Source organism: Nematolebias whitei, chromosome 5 (assembly GCF_014905685.2).
Source record: "Nematolebias whitei isolate Nwh7 chromosome 5, NemWhi1, whole genome shotgun sequence".
In the NCBI taxonomy this organism is placed as follows: domain Eukaryota; kingdom Metazoa; phylum Chordata; class Actinopteri; order Cyprinodontiformes; family Rivulidae; genus Nematolebias; species Nematolebias whitei.
This window is the reverse complement of record NC_056502.1, coordinates 9,849,287-9,867,242: the sequence shown is the minus strand read 5'-3', so window position 1 is coordinate 9,867,242 and position 17,956 is coordinate 9,849,287. Positions and strand designations below refer to the sequence as shown.

The window sequence follows — 17,956 nt, the reverse complement described above, 5'->3', positions numbered from 1 at the left end:
AATACTTATTAACATCATCATCATCATCAGTAGCAGTAGTATTATTAACACCAAGAAAGTAAAAGCAGGTGCAGAAACGGACACAGTGCAGGGAGAGGGGGGCAGGGGGGGGGGGTGTTTGGACTCACAACAGGAACATCTCTAACCAGTACATGCTATCAACAAGCGACAAAGAAGATGGAGCCGCAGCTTTGAAACAGAAGATGTTTTTGTCAGTTGACAGTCTCTTGCTGCTTCAGACTGAAGTGAAGTCGAGGCTTACTGGAGGTCTTGTTTGACGTGAAGCATCTTGATGCTGCCGGCGCGGCCTCATACTGCATATATTTACACTGGGGGGGAGGGAGAGTGAAGGATGTAGGGGTGTTGGCACACAGCAGAGAACACTATAGCAATGGGAAGGGCAACTAGACAAAGCACTTTGAATGGAGAGGCAGGGAGGGTTAAAAAAAAAAAGGTTTGGGTAGTGAGGGCTACATGCGAAACCTTACCATAACCCCTACATCGTTTTATAAAGGGGCTATTAAGACTGATGCCGTCACCACCCACCCTTTTTTGTTTTGTACATTTTGACATCATTCATAGCAGCTTCACTGCTACACAGTTAGAAAAAAAAAAATCCATACATGTGTCACGTAGTGTAATCAAAAGGGTGAAGCGTCATGACCAGCTGGATAATTTTAAAAAAATGACCGTCACCTTCAACAATCCATAAATAACCACTGGGGTTTTGTGATTTGATGTATTATTTCCATAAGGCAAATATAGTACATCAGTCAGTAGTCTGTGTAGTAACTTACATGAATGACCATCCAGTTGTTAGATTATCTATTTTCTCTTTTAACACCATCAGGAATATACACTTTACACCAACATCAGTGGTAAAAAAAATAAAAAAAAATAAAATAAAGGTGATGAGGGGAAATACTAAGGTTTAAAAAAAAAAGAGACAAATGGTATGTGTGTGAGGAAGAACAGAAAAAAGTACATTATAGTAAGTAGAATTGAGGGTGCAGGGTTTTTCTGGGAGGGGAGGGAGTTGTCGTGCGTCTGATGCAATGATTCGATGGCTCCTGGAATAATGCATATTCTTTTTGTTCACAGTGATGGGTTCGTAATTAAAGAATTTCATTTCCTTTTTCCTTCCATTGTGAGGGACAGAGGGGGCAGAGGAGGAAGTGGGGCTTCCGGGGACGTTTAAGGGCGATTCCAAACACACTGTGGTCATTACACTTTGAGCAGAACAGCAAAAAGGGAAAGCCAAACGCACACGCTCACACTCATCCCTGCACGTAAACCGGTCCCTCGACCCTGGAGGGCCCCTGGTCCTGGATAAAGAAATAATGGGTTGAAAAAGAAAACAGGAAAGGAAGGGAGGGAGAGAGAGGAGAGACAAATGCAAAGTTAGAATCACATAGAAAATGAGTTTTCATACTCTGAGGGAGAAATCTCCACATGAGTAGAACTAACATCCATCATAATTTACTTTTTTTTTTTAGCTTCTCTATATTCTGAGGGTTTTCACAGAAGACTTCATTTATATCTATTTGTAGCTTGATTTATGTAATATTCCTTTCCTCAAAACATGGCATAAATTTTTCTTTTTGTTGCCGCTGACAGTGTGCTTTGATTTATTTAATGATAAAAAATGGTAAAAGCCTTTGACTGCGACGTGTCACAACAAATGTAACAACTGTGAATGAGCCGTTGTTATTAATTTCACTTAGTTGTATCTGGGCTTGACACATGAGATGATAAAGGTGTGTTTAATGTCTTTATCTGCTAATCTGATATTACTCAATCTCATGTTGTAAAGCCGTAGAGCGTGTGTTTGCACTGTCAGTGTTGTCATTTGGACTTGTCAAACTCATCTGATATCTGTCAAGCCCTAATGACATTGATCGTGCTCCAGTCCTGTGAGTCCTATGAGCAAGGCAGCATTGTCCAAGCACACTGACACTTAAAATATATGTTGATTCCAACTTACATTTATGATTTCAGGAGTTTTGTGTTTGTGAATAGTGCCCAACAAAGTTCAATCAGGTCATCTGGATGGTTTATTTTTCTGTTGAGACGTTTCGGCCGTCATCCAAAGGACTTCATCAGTGATTCTGATGAAGTCCTTTGGATGAAGGATGAAACGTCTCGTCACAAAAAAGAAACCGTCCAGAAGACCTGATTGAACTTTGTTGAATTTTTTTACCTGGATTATAGAGCATGAACTTTGATTTATATGTGATATTTCAGGCACGGTCCATCAGTGTGGCCATGTAATTTGGACATTTCGGAACTGAGTGGACCGACACAGACTCGAGGTAGATGCCATTAAACTTCTGCCTTTCTCCAAAACAACTGTGTGTTTATCTGAATTTGGCTCCCTTGGCTGGCCTTGTAGGCCACCTTATCTGAATTCGCCTGGAGAACATGTGATCTGACACTCTGTCTCCCCCATCGAGGAATTCCAACTGATCAACCACAGGAAACCAGCTGAATAAACATCGTCATTATTTCAGGACTCTTGGATTCCCATGGGCGTTGTCCTTGGCCATTCCTCGACATCCCTCGAGAATGTTTAGGGATCTCACCGGAGGGAAGTGGTTGATTATTCCATCCTTATCAGTGCCCTCGAGAGCGTCCTTGGACATGCTCACCGCTCTCGTCATCTCTCCCCTCTGCGGAATGTCTACGTCACAATGCGCTTGTATGTGCGAGGTGTTTTTTCAATATCAGGTCTTTCTTCTCAGCCGAGAAGAAAGAGTTTGATAGGAATATTTTTTGCCTTCAATTCCTACTTGTGTCCAGTTTCACTACTTTTTTGTCTGTCTAAACAAATCTCACTTGTAAACGAGTCTTCGAGACTCATTGTGATTTATCTGTCTAAATAATTGAATTGAATATGGATGATCTTAAGTTATAATGCCTTTTGAATGCTGATATATTAAAATCAAGATGGATTAATTAGTTTGTTGAATCAACCCTAAGACAATGTGCAATTTATTAAACTTTGCACAAACTGCACAACACAGAAAACAGAAAAAAATGAAACCAAATGAGAGGAAATACAAAAAAACTACCTCAACGCAACAAAACAAAAAGCAACATTAAAAATCAATTTAAGGATGGAGCTAATCTGCAATGAATGAAAGCACATGCAGTGAAAGAAATGAAAAATGTCTCCTGAGACAGTCTTCACATTACTTTGATAGGGACATATGAAGTTACTTATAAAGACAATAAACAAACTTTATCAATTTGTTTCTCTGTGTCCTGATTCTAGGAAGAATGCAACTTTAAAAGAAAGACTTCTAAGCAGGTTTAATATATTTAATGGGTTTTTGAAATCAATAGAGGTTAAAATGATTTAAGTGGGGTCAAAATGCAAATCCAACTCAATCCAAATTTGGATGCAAGAAGCTTTTATATTTGAGGTTAATATTTGACCATTCGTCTTGGTAGAATGTAAAAAATTGTAAAAAATTTTTCTACAGATCTGAATTTTTAGTGCCTTAGCATTTATTTTCACAAGAGTGAAAGTTGTCATTTGGGAAGACCTCTTCGGAAGAATGGTGTTTACGAAGCTTTATTTTATTTAAACAAAACCTGTCATCAAAATAATCAATGCACTCACAGATTTGCTGATGTGCATTAGATGGTTCTGAAAAGGAGCATCCAGCTGTTAGTTTTAAATGTCCAGCTGAGGTTCTTGTTTATTTAATGCAACCATCCGTTCTATTTTCACCAAAGTAATCCCAGAATGTGATTCTATATCCGCTCCAACACATACAGCTTTTGCACAGTTCTAAAGCTTGCATGCTTTGATTGTTTCTGAACGCCTGTCAGTAAAAAGACAATCAGTTGGATCCAAAAATCAATTTGTTTTATGTTAGGAAGTTAAACTCGTACTGTCAATCAGATTGTTGTAAATGCAAAACTACGGCAAACACAACCTTAAGTTTTATGTTTTTTTTTTCCTTCTATGTCCTGCAGCTGCACACATCAGGATTACAAGCATTTTCATGCAGTGTTTAAGCAGCACTTTGCTCTTACCATTTTATTGTTCTGTATGAATTAAGGCTGTTGTAACCCGAGAAGCCTAAATGTAGCCACAGTTCAGTCTGCGTAACACACATGTAAGTGCATTTGTCTGAAAAAAGGTATCAAATATATAATCAACAATATGTTGTTTGAGACGAAGATTTTAAAAGGGCAACTGCGATAACCCTTAATTATGTACTATTTTATTTATATTTTTGCTGTTTTGCACTTTGCTCGATTTAAAAGCACGGATCCTGGCGGTTTAGATTCGAGTGTATCAGTGTAAAGTGAATGCTACTGGAGACTTCCAAATGGGCTCAGTAATGGACTCATTGATAGAGGGTAATTACAATAATGCTCCAGTTTTGACGTGATTGAGGGTTTCTGGCGTTAAAATGCCACACGCGGCACCTTTAAAAGGGTGAAATAAGCGGTAGAAAAGCAGGAAACTAAAGTTAGGCGAGGCGGCGACAGCGAGGGACGTCTTATAAAGATGCTACAAAAGTATCCGATTATGGTTTGACTCTTTAGCGTGAGGTCGAGAACAGAGAAAGGGTTTGTTGTGTTCTAATGATGGCAGGAGAAGATTAGGAGGGAAAGAGGAGGCAGAAGGACAGATGATGGAGAGATAGGCTGACAGAAGTGGCTGCCGCAGTGAAAAATGAGAGCGGAAAGATGTATGGGTCTGGCGGAGGAGGGAGTCATTGAAGGAAGACTGGATGAGATAATGGGGAAAGAAACGAAACAAGAAAAAAAAAAGGGGTAGATGAAGGACTCACTTAAGATGGTAATGCCAAATGCACTAAAGGGAGGGTGATGGAAAATGGAAGGGTAGGAAATCGCTCATTGGGAATGGTTAATGTGAACTGGTCTCGAGAGAAATGACAACTTCTTGGGTAACAGGACAGAACAGAGCGAGTCTGTGTGTACAGGCGGGAATGTGTACGGAGGAGAGCGGGGGGATGGGGGGAGTTTGAAAAAGCGAGAGAAGCTGTAATATAGGAGAGCAAAGCTTTAATGGGGCGGAGAATAACGAAAATGGGAAAAAGAAGGGAGCGGAAGGCAGACTGCAAAACACAGACATTGCGTATATGTTTTTGCAGCAGGACCTGTCTAAGTCTTGATAGTTGGAAAAGATAAATGCGATCGTGTTGTTGCACGCACGCGCACTGTACAGAGTGTGAATGCACGGGCGTTCTGTGATAACTTACGAAACAGCAGCATGCTGGCGTTGGAAGAGCCCAGACGGTTTGAGGCGAAGCAAGTGTAGTTGCCAAAATGCTTCTCTGTCACGTTGGTAAACCGAAGCAGTGAGTACGTCTTCTCATTTTTGATCCTTAAGGTGTTGTCATTCTCTACCGGCCTGGGTAGAGTGGGTGCAGAAGCGAAGGGAGGAAGCAGAAAAATGTGTAAGGAAACATCACACATAATCACATAGCTGGAAAAAATCATTTGTTTCTGTCATTTTTTTTTTTTGACAACTTTGCAGAACAGTCTCCTTTTAATCACGGTCTAACCTTGTGCTAATACTGGAATTGCACAGTCTATAAATAAAAACATCATAATGGGGCGTTTAACGCTGCTCTCTATGGCTGACATTTTTATTTAAACGTCTCAACATTTTGCTGTACCTGGTGCCAAATTACCCACCAGTATCTACATTCTCTGGGACCTTTTACAATATTTTTAATTGGTTATAATTCATTGGGACTGGTCACTGATGTCTGATATTAGATTTTACAAGTATTGATCATCACAAAAGCATTAAAATGAGATTACAATTAAACTAAACCTTACAATTCCATTTTATACTCGGGCTGGTGGCCAAACTTTAGAACTGTTGATTGACATTGATTGAAATTCCCTGCACAGCCGAGCTGAAGGTAAAGAGTGAAATTACTCTCTGACGTTGAACACCCCCCCCCCCCCCCCACACACACACAAAACATCCCAATTATAATGAAGTCCTGCAACCTGTATATTAGAGAAATTCAAGGTTTCACCCAACAGACGTGTAAAAAACACTCAACAATAAATACTGAAACTGTGCAAACGATTCATTAAGCTCTTTTGACTTATTTTAAGAAAAAAAAATGCTACTCTGCCAAGATAAATCTGGGTAAATGAATAAATTTAAAGTCCTTTTTCTTTATTTTCTTTTTTGGGAGGTGGCAGGGGAGACCATATAGCTCCAGTTTTAGCTTCTCTCCATAGGTTCCCTGACAAATTCCGAATAGAATTCAAAATCTTGCGCCTAACCTACAAAGCCCTCAACAACCTAGCTCCATCTTATATTACAGATGTTATTGTCCCATATTTTCCGAACAAAGCACTTTGCTCTCAAACTGCAGGTTTACTTGTGGGTCCTAGAGTTTCCAAGCGCAGAATGGGAAGAAGATCTTTCAGTTATCAGGCTCCTCTCTTGTGGAACCAACTTGTAGTTTCTGTCCGTGAGGCTGACACATTGTCCAGTTTAAAACTAGGCGTAAGACTTTACTTTTTGATAAATCCTATAGTTAGGATAGTTAGAAGCTTTTTATGCTGCCATAGACTTAAACTACTGGAGGACAAATTGACCTAATTTCTTAAAATGAATTGTTAAAATTGAATCATTTTCAGTTGATATTATTTCTATCTTAACATGTGATTCTGGACCTGCCATTGTGTATCCGTTCCTCCTTCCTGTTCCTCTCAAACCCAGCCGGTTGAAGCAGATGGCCGCTTGTCCTGAGCCTGGTTCTGCTAAAGGTTTCTTCCACATGAGGGAGTTTTTCCTTCCCACTGTTGCCTTCATGCTTGCTCAAGATGAGAGTTCTGTGATGGAGTTAAACTCAAAGCAGTCTGGTCCTCAGATAAAGATGAACGTTATGTTCAGTGTCCTGTTCTTTTGTGACTTGGTACTATATAAATAAACTGAATTGAACTGAAATTCTTTTCACTTGCTGAACATTAAACTTTAAGACTTGTGAACTTATATTCTTATTTGTTTGCATTATAAAACAAAGGTTTGGTTGTGACTCATAGTAGTTATCGTACTGAGCATTTTGATATTTAACATATGTTTTAGTTAGACCTCTAGTGTAATCAGTTTTGTTTTTCTAAGTTTCATTAAAGTGTGTGTGCCTAACATAAGGACAATTGTTTCTCTCTGCATCAGTCCTGTCAATAATCTCTACAGTTTCTTTAGTTATTAGCCATCGTTTGTCAAAAGAACAGGAAACAAGATTTACTGACATCTTCTGACAAATTAATTTGTTTCCAGCTGAGAGCTCCATCTTCTTCACCAATCAAAAATAGTGAAAAAACACTGGCTAGAAAAAATATATGCATGTTCAGTCTGTTGTATGATACATATAGATATCATGGATATTTTTAATATAATCTGTAAATACAAAAGCTTAATTTTAGGTTTATGTTATTGTAATTCCATTTTTGGGTTTAACTACTGTATCACATCAATAAAATATTCTTACCTGTATACAGTTTTTTTTTTTTTTTTAATTAAAAAAACTTGTTGCACCAAGACTAGCTTTTTTGCTTAAAAACACTTTATTCAGCTATTCAACAAACTCAAACATTTCTATTCATGTTCTGCACAAGTTATTATTTCTTACGGCTGAAGGACACAACCAAAGAGTTATACAAGATGAAACACTGACTTGTTTTGCATGCAGACATTCTATTTTTTGGACAAATTAATATGCTTTTTAAACATTCGTATAATGATTCTGAAGTTGCAGCTTAAAAAAAATCATTAATGATACAATTTTAAATGAAAACTTGGTAGTCAATTCAATTCAGATTATTTATATAGAGCCAAGTCACAACAGAAGTCATCTCAGGGAACTGAACAGAAACATTCATATACTTAAAATGTAAGTAATAATATTTATCTGAGAGGCAGACTGCTTTGAGTTTAACTTCATCGCAGAACTCTCATCTTGAGCAAGCACGAAGGCAACAGTGGAAAGGAAAAACTCCCACATGAGGAAGAAACCTAAAGGTTTCTTCCTCATGAGGGAACCAGGCTCAGGACAAGCAGCCATCTGCTTCCACCAGCTGGGTTGGAGAGGAACAGGAAGGAGGAACAGATACACAATGGCAGGTCAAGAATCACATGTTAAGATAGAAATAATATCAATAAAACTCTTCATTTGTAACAATTGATTTTAAGAAATGTGGTCAATTTGTTCTCCAGTAGTCTAAGCCTATAGCAGCATAACAAGCCAACTCTAACTATAGGATCTATCAAAAAGGAAAATATTAAGCCCAGTCTTAAAACTGGACAATGTGTCAGCCTCACGGACAGAAACTGGAAGTTTGTTCCACAAAAGAGGAGTCTGATAACTGAACGGTCTTCCTCCCATTCTACTTTTGGAAACTCTAGGAACCACAAGTAAACCTGCAGCCTGAGAGCGAAGTGCTCTGTTAGGAAAATCTGGAACAATAAGATCTGTAATATAAGATGGAGCTAGGTTGTTGAGGGCTTTGTTATGCTTAGTGCCTGAACATTCAGTGTTTGCAAATTTTAGGGATACTTTTTAAATGTAGTTTAAAACCTCCACAGCCAGCACTACCAGCAGTTTCAAAATCAAAATGTTCTCTGAAGGACACTTTCAGAAAGTTCCAATTCAGTGTTAAAACAATCCGAGCTCTACAAAGAAAATAACTTTGTATAAATAAATCACGTACTTTGGGTTTACTGTATTACAACAAATAAGCAGTGCGCTCGATGGTGACCTCACCTGTGGTCATCTCTGTACCACTCAAAGGAGGCTGGTGGGACGGCCATCGCATCACAGCGCAGGACGACGGTCTTCCCCAAATGGGCTGGCATGTTCTTCATGTCTATGATCGTGGGGGGAACTGGCAGAGCAAATAAAAATATTTGAAGTAAACAAATGGAAAATGTGGTTAGAAAACACCTGCCTTTATTGAAAAGGCAATTAGGGTTCTGACTGTGGTTGCCCACGAGGTAGAAAAATGCTCAGAGGGGACAAAATTCAAATGTATACATAACAATGCTTGTACAGCATTTACATATATTATTAATACATAATTATGCAGCAAGGTTTAGTTGAATTATCACAACCAGGCTTTTGTGTTCAGCACATGGAGGGGTACTCACAGTTGACTGTGACTTTGACCTTGCGCTGGTCTGACGGCGCCACGCCGTTGTGGGTGATGCATTCATAGTCTTCAGCCTGCTGCCTCTTGATCTCCGTGATGTCTAAGAACTCCCCCTCACTCACCAGCCCATCTAATTGCATAAGAGTTGAAGCCAAAGGTCACCATATATCAAATGCAAGGTGACTCAGACAACAGATTTATGGTTCACAACTGGAGGTATAGCCCACGAGCTTTTATCTCAAGTCGATTTAAGAGCATGGGCAAGGCCAAGGTGCAGATAACAGCAAATAAAGCATTATTCACTTCTGTTTTGGATTATCGACACACGGAGATGGGTGATCTGGTGAAAATCAATGTAATATTAATTAAACCTGCAGCATATGATGATAATAAATTTATAGACCAGTAAAGATGTGTTTTGTAAATACAAAGTAACACTGTCTGACATCGTAACGTCATTACTTTTACAATATCAGGGGATTTTGTAAGCTTTGCTTTGAAGTGTTGGATGCATCAGGGGGAAACGGCTAATTCACCATATTACATGGTGAGAAGAATATTTGTCTGTTATTTGATGTTGACAAACTCCCAGGTGCAGCTAAAACCAAATTAGTCCGTCTCACACATTCACTCTTTTTTTCCTTGGGCGATGAACATCTCTTCAGAGGAGGAGAGTCGAGGGAATGGACTACAAGTTATTGCTCCTTCATGTGAGGGAATAAATGCTGGAGGTGTTATTGGCTCAACAGAAAAAGAAAAAAAAAAGGTCCGAGTTAGTGTGCACCTCCTCCTTCCAGCTAGCCTTCGCAGCAGACGTCTCCAGAAGTATCAGGCATTTTTTTGCCCTCACAGTTAAACAATTACAGAAATCAGGTTTTGGAACAGTATATAATATAAAAAGATAAATTGCATTTGTTGCAAAAATGCAGTATGAGTACTTATTGCTGAAGAACATGGTGAAAAACAGCGAAAATAAGCTAAACAAACATGCTGAAATGTAGCTGAAATGGAAGAATATGCCTAAGTTAGCAGAAGAAAGAAGAGAGCACATATTTGCTGAATTGGGTTTAAGTAAGCAGAAATGAGCACAAAAAATAGGAAATTAGCTTAAAAAAAGGCTGAAAATACAACAAAAAAATAGCTGAAAAGGCTGAAAGAAGCTTAAACTACCAGAAGGAAGTGGAATGAGCTGAAATGAGCTAAAAAAAAAAAAAAGTGGAATTAGTTGAAAAAGTTTAACTTTGCACAATAACAGCTAAATAGTAGCTGAAATAGCAGAAAAAGCTGAAAGAAGCATAAACTGAGATTAGCAGAAATAAGTTAATTAGGATGAAAGTAGCAGAAATTACCACAAAAAACTTGAATTTATCTGACGACGGCTGAAATTAGTTAAAAATACAAGAAAGTAGCTGAAAAGGTAGAACAAGCTTAAATTATCAGGGGAAAGCAGAACGAACACGTTGCTGAAAGAAGCCAAAATGAGCAAAAAAACATAGAAATTATCTGAAAAAAAAGCTGAAATTAGCAAAAATGCAGCTGAAAAGTAGCTAAAAAATGGCAGAAAGAAGCTTAAATAACCAGAAGGAAATTAAAAGAGCATGTTTGCTGAATTAGACTGAAAAAAGTGTAAATGAGTGCAAAAAGTGGAATTAGCCAAAAAAGCTTAGTATAAAAACTAGTTAGAGTTAGATGCTAAAAAAAATGTACAGAAGAAAAAAGGATCACAATAGTATGAATGCTTCATAAACATTCACAAAAATATAGACATCTGGCTGATTTATCACTCATATGTTTATCATTTAAAGGACCTACTTAAAAATGGAGAATAAAATGAACAAAATAATCTCAAACTACTGTCAACTGGTCACACATCCTCAAAACACATCATATAGGATAGCACACACACACGCAAAGACACAAAACGCTACAAGTATTCCTGCTCGAGATCAGAGCTGTGCTTCTTATCGAAGGTCATTCTTGAAGATTATTATTATAGCTACTGAGCTGGAAACATTTATTTATTTATTTTGCTGCTGAGCGACAACTACAGTGATGGTTTCTTGTGTAACCCAAGAGGGTTCGGGCAGCTGCAAGGTGTAGTAATGGGGTGAGCTAAACGTTACACTCTCATTCCATTAGTTTAATAAATATACTGGAGCTCTCTTGTGACATCTCTGTTAAGCAGCCAACTTTGTCAAAAGGGGGGAGGTGCGTTGATTATCATAAACAAATCACAAAACGCTGCAACAGATGACAAGACATAAAGATGACAAAGGGAACAGAATATGGAAGCAATCAAGTGCTAGATTGTGCATCACATAGATAAATGGTTTTTATGAAGAAATAAATAAACTGAATGAGATACATTGATTTAGGATGGAGGAAACAAGAAGAACAACAACAAAGGTGACTGAGTAAGAGATGTCAAGTTTAGTTTTTTTTCCCACGGACAATTCATTGACAGCTCCCACAGAATGTATGATACATGACAGGCCTTTCTTGCTCCGTCCCCTGAGATCTGCGAACCTGCCTTGCACACTTCTCCACACTTTGGTGGGAGATCATATCTGAGTGGAAGCGGCCTCTGGCACCCCTACAATGGTCAGTAAAATACAGCTCCATCAACCACTTATGGCTTTTGAAGGAGGCTAACTCCTGACCACCAGAGATAATTGGATTCTACCTTGGAGGAGAAGGAGGTGTGGGAGGGATGGAGGAGTGTGTGAATGAAAAGCGGGGGAAAGAATCAGAGGTGCTGGCTTTCCCTACAGTGAAACTGTGCTCCAATTCCCTGGCAGTGCTGTAAGCCTGACTGGATCTTTGGGGCACTTGATTCCTGGGCTTCTATTATCCATTTCCATTACAGAAACGAAAGTTTCAGCAAAGAGGTCTGAAGTTAGAAACAGAGAAGGATAGACTGGCTGACAAGACTTATTACTGGGAACAGTAAGGGGCTGAACTTGATGTTTTTTTTCCTGAGCATTTGCTGCTTACCAAGATATCCAGAAACTAACTTTTTAAAATTTGGATCAAAGTTGAGCGTTACAGGATGACTGATGCTCTGGTTTAAAAATCTATAGAATGGTTTAGGTGTTTTTATGAAAGTTAAAGAGAAACACCCTTTTTTTTGTTCTAATTTTTACTTAAATTCAGTCTTTTAAATAAAGATTTCCTATACATTTGTGTTAAGGAAATTATACAGGATCAATAAAATTACAAAAAAAAACTTGTCTTTGACAATGGACTTGCGACCTGTCCAGGGTCAGACATTGGTTTCTCAGATCACACTATTGATTGGTTCTCGAATTATCTCTCAGATCAGAGGCAATGTGTTCAACATAATGGTACCTCTTCCAGTTATAACTGTCAGTAATGGTGTACCACAGGTTCAGTCTTAGGACCCACCCACTTTACAATTACATAAGTAATGTAGGTCAAATCATTCCTGATGCATCCTTACATTTCTATGCCGATGGCACAGTTGTTTATTGTCGAGCTAAAACAGTTGCTAAGGTTTATTTTAGCTTTTACAATCTGCGTTCCACATCATTCAGTCAGATTTGTTCCATCTCAAACTTGTGCTAAACACTGATATTGTAAAACCAAAGGGATGCTGTTTTCAAACAGGAAGTCGGTGTCAGCAGTTCTTCCTTCCATCTTATCTACGAATGTTGTTCCTATTGAGTTTGTCGATTCTTAAAAATACTTGGATATATTGGTCGATTCACGTCTCTCTTTTGAACCTCATGCCGAAAACTTGATAAAGAAATTGAAATTAAAATTGGGTTTCTTTTTCAAAAACAGATCTTGTTTAACTCTGAATGCTAGGAAACACCTTGTAACTGCAACTTTCCTTACCTGCATTGACTATGGTGACATTATTCACATGAATGCTCCTACATGCACCCTGCAGATGCTGGAGGCTGTCTATCATGGTGCGCAAAGATTCATAACTGGCTGTAACTACCATACCATCACCGCACCCTGTACTCACTGGTTAACTGGTCATCATTAACTTCACATAGACTCTCACACTGGTAAGTTTTAATCTTTAAATCACTCATTGGTCTGTTGCCTTCATACATCTCTATGTCATTTGGTCAGTGCAGCTACATCGTGAGCTCTCAAGACATCATTACCTGCAGTGTTCCCTCAGTGTGGCCTGAATTTGGCAAAAGGGCCTTCTTTTTGCTCCTGTAACCTGGAATACCTTACAAAAAGATCTGAAGTGCTCCACTTTGACCTCTCTAAGAATTTTAAACAATTGTTAACTTCAAAACAAAAATCAGTGCAGACATGTTCCTGTTTATAGTATTTTACCCCATTTTACAATGTAGTTTTCTTATTTTGTTTGTAGCTTGTTTTTTATCGCTATCTTTTTTAATTTTATATGCGTCTATATGACTGTTGATTGTCTTTGTGTACATCGTCTGTGTTTTTTGTTTAAAACAAGCCTCTCTTGAAAATGAGTCCTAGTGACTCAATGAAACTAATAATGAATGAATGAAAAAGGTGTCCCCTGCTCCTCGTACAGTGATGGCTGGACATGGGCACCAGTGACCACGACCTGAAAAAAGGAAGAAGCGGGTAAAGACAATGGATGGATGGATTTCTTTGACAAGAGTGTCCTAATCCCAATGTCTGGCCACTAATTTATTCTTACAATTGTGTCTGACATTTAATGTATTGGTATGTTGTTAATCTGTTAAAATGTTAGAAAAAAGGAATTATCAACAGTGATTTTTCCTTTTTTTTTTCTAATGATCCTTTTTTTTCCAACCAGTTTGTACATGGACACAAAACACCTCTTACTGATAGTTTATATATAAGAAAAAATGACTTGTTTTTTTTTTTAAATGCATGTTCTTCCTGTGAACGAGTGGGCTTTCCCTGGTACTATAGTTTTAAATAAGTAAATTAATTAGTAACCAAGATGTCACTTGTTGTGAGTGAAATGGTAAATAGATGGTTTTCTGTCTTGTCTTGTCTGCTGCCCTGTGATGGACTTGTGACCTGTCCTGGGTGTACCTGCCTCACTGACCACTGGAGATGGTCACCCAGTGACCCTGCATGAAACAGCAGGTAAGGAAAATGGATGGATGGATTTTTGAGGCACTGTCTCATATCAGTGACACATTCAAGGCTGTTTGAGTGCCAAAACATCAAGTGCTTTCTCACAGAGAGTTTGAGCACTCTATAAACACTTTCAACAAGTCTGCACATCAGAAGACGTTGCCTGAAGAAGTTGCATACAGTTCAAAGAGCATCGACGTTCTGGAGTTAGGGGGAACCCAGAGGTGCTTTATAACTAAAGACAAACAAACAAGCAGCGAAGGAGCAACCAGCCTGAAGGTAATCAGAACTTCATGTGTAAACACCTTCAATGTTCCGATCTACAGAGACGCTTGAAAGTTTGAGCATTTTAGAATTTTCTATATTTCTGCATAAATATGATCTAAGACATCATCCGATTTTCACACAAGTCCTAAAAGTAGATAAAGAGAACTCAGTTAAACAAATGAGACAAAAATGTTATACTTGGTCATGTATTTATTTATGTTTTGCTTTTTGCTCAAAGTAAAAGGGCTTTTTTATGAATATTATTTTTACTCTGCTATGCAATTTAGATAGCGATACATAATACAGCCTGGTACATACCTGGTACTTACAGGGTATGTACAAGACACATACCAGACTCTTAATAATAATAATAATAATAATAATACATTTTATTTATATAGCGCTTTTCTAATATGTTTTGCTACCCACATTTTTTCATCCAGCCAGATTCCCACAAAAATAATGTCACAGAAAATGTTACAATTGCAATCAGCTCAGAGCAGAAAGACAAATAAACTTGCACTGAGTGAAACTCAAACTTTAATATTTCATGTGTACGCTTTTTATGAGCTGACCAGTATCACTGCTGTGTTTTACCATCTGATCACGTGCCATGAGCAAGCACTTTGATTGGCTAAGACACTGTTGACATTTACCTTTTCTGAGCTGACGTACAGCAGATTCTAGTATCGGACTGTAAATAATCTATTCAGACTTTATTACTTAGCAGACTGAATGGAATGATCTTCAGATGTTCATTCTGTAAACTCCAAGCTTATCATCTTATTAGTGTGTCTTAATTTGCATCAAAAGGACATATCACCTCCTCCTCTACTGTCATTTATTCATGCAAAGTGCATGTCTGTTTTAGAAGATGGCGTGTCAAATGATGAGCCTGTGCTACACCGGTGTATTTAACTTTACGACAAAAAGCCTTTTTGTTGCTCTGTTGGTCAAATGATGGATGCTCTGGTGAGAGAACTTGTGAGCCATGTGCTACCCCTGCTGTTGCAAAGATGAAGGAGGAGGCACCTGCAAACACTAGTGCAGAATAGTAACACCATTCTATGTCAGGAAGGTCTCAGGCAACTGCAGACATATTGCAGAGGAATTAGAGACTTTTAGCAGGATCCTTGGACCTTTGAGGTGCTCAGCCTTCTTCTAATTCACAACTACCTGGAACAACACCTTCCCCTCCTCCCCACACACACTTTCCACCACTCTTCTCTGCCCTCCCTGCAGTTTTTCTCTGCAGTCTCTGAGTAATGGGGACAGATGGCCAGCAGCTTCTTGCTGTTTGGTTGGGCTCAACAGCCCCCTCCTATCTCCAGCGCCCCTGGTCTACTGCAACTGATGGCTTGGTTGCAGAGACTCTCATGGAATAGCAATGTGGGCCCTATCTCATTCTCTGCTCGCTGAGGGGTTATGAGGGGGTAGGGGAGGGAAGCAGTGTGAGATGGTGGGGGCGGCTAGAGAGGGAGGATTACTGCTGACAGAGGAGAAATGCTGTAGGCTTTCACGAAAGGACAACTGCACAGAGTTTGTGATGTGAAGTTGTGTCTGTGTGTGTGTTTGTTGCAGGTGTGCGATGATGCATGCCTCCCTTTTCTCCTGTATGCTTTTGTGTTTCTGTGGGTGTGTGCGTGTGATCTCCAGTGGGCTTGTCCCTGCCTGAGGTACAGTACTATGTTGTGTAGCATCACAAACAACAAATGTGCAGAGAAGGACAATATGTGCCGGCAAACACGGGGACAAGCACAAGAGAGGAGGGAGAACAGACCTCTGAGCAAACCCTGAGCTGCCTGTAAGTACAGCAGTACAGCCGTTTGTTCATTTATTGGCCTAACAGTATAATTACAGCCTGTTGAGTAGATGTTCACCCTGACCTATTTATTATTGCTATCTTGCTGCTGCCTTTTATCTGTGTTGCTGCTGTTGTAGTCAAACTGAAAGTCATCCAGTTCACTGCATGATACAAAAAGTTTTAACTCTGACTTTGGAGGCATGGACCTTCAGTGCACTCGCCGGCCTAAAATAACAAACCTTGATCTCACCTAGCTGAAGAAAGGATGTGCAAAATACAAGTATATTCAAATAAAGTAGAAAATAATTTGCATACAGTACTGACTACAAAAAGATAAGCTGACACCCCCCATCCCCCCCGCTCCCATCTGCTCATGTCTCTGCTCCTCATGCCACAATTCTGCTCATCCTGCCATACTTCTGCCTTCATGTTCTGTGTTCTCCTGCCCATGTCACCTGTCCTCTCCTGCCATAGTTTCTGTTTCCCTGCTTTGTTTTGCCTATCACCCATCTTTCAGCTCAAGCCTGCTCCTGTCACTCCATGCCATGCCTCCCTTGCTCCTCCACAGCAATCAGCCCTGATTCCATGCACCTGTTATCAGCACTATTTAAGCTCCAGTCATTCACTTCCTTGTTGCCGATTTGTATTAAACCTTCCATGGTCCCTGCTTTTGAAGCCATCATAGGTCCTGTTTCATGCCGTATCCTTGCCTTGCCATGCCTTGACTGCTTGCCTGTACCATGGTTTCCTCATCTTGCCTGCCCCTCTTCAGATTTGGATTCTTCTCTCTGACCAGGGTATCAACCCTGCCTTCCTCCTTCTATGATTTGGCCTCACAGATCACGATTTGGCTCTGGCTTCTGCTCTCGGCTTTCCTGTGCATGACCCCTGCTACCTTTCTCGGTCCCTGGATTTGGATTTGACCCCACAGAGCATGAACCGCTTCAGCCTGCTCCATCGCTGCAGCTCTGTCAGGTGACTCCCTTCCTCCAGCTTGAGAGGATTTGTCATCACAGTCGATTCTGACTCCTCCATCCAGCAACCAGCAGCCAAAATAAATAAAAACTGTTCTTTTGTACTCCTGTGTCTGGCTTATTCTGAATCCTGAACCCAACAGATAATCAATGGCAATTAGCTTTCACTGTTTGGAATAAACATCTACAGCAAGATCCAAAAAATGCTGATTTTTGTAAAATGGAACGGACTGTGTAACACATTAATACCTACTGGGAAAAAAAATTGTTTAAAAACTGATCTTTAGTTGAATCTAAGCACATTTTTGTTATAATGATGAGCTCTAAAAAAATTGCAATTATTTATTAAAAAAAGGTAACGTGTTTTATATTTTGCTGAAATATACCAAATGTATGTTTGTTCTAAAAAGCTGCTCCAATTCACGAGTTTCTAGTAACTGTTTTGGGAATCAGCCGAGTTGTATTCGCAAAATAAAAACATTGTTTTTCAATTTCAGATTAGTATCTCAACATGTTTTGGAATTTATTTTTGTAAAACGTTTCTTAAAATCAAAAAGTGATTGGGAAAGATTTAGCTTAGCTAAGTGTTTTATAGTTTTGTGATACAGGTAAGCAGTCCAATGGTTGTTAATGATATATAAAAATAGTTGCAACATTTCACAACATTTTGAATCCA

General features: G+C 39.1%; 1 protein-coding gene across 1 annotated transcript in view; it reads right to left on the bottom strand.

The window, feature by feature from the left end:
- Positions 1-840: 840 nt before the first annotated feature.
- iglon5 (IgLON family member 5) overlaps positions 841-17,956 on the bottom strand; it is a 156,564-nt gene continuing 139,448 nt past the window's right edge. The window contains exons 5-8 of the mRNA XM_037676141.1: positions 9,161-9,292; positions 8,778-8,898; positions 5,244-5,395; positions 841-1,325 (exon numbers count right to left, since the gene is read on the bottom strand). Coding sequence (XP_037532069.1) covers positions 1,225-1,325; positions 5,244-5,395; positions 8,778-8,898; positions 9,161-9,292 — 506 coding nt within the window. The 3' untranslated portion in view covers positions 841-1,224. The remainder of the gene's footprint in view (positions 1,326-5,243; positions 5,396-8,777; positions 8,899-9,160; positions 9,293-17,956) is intronic.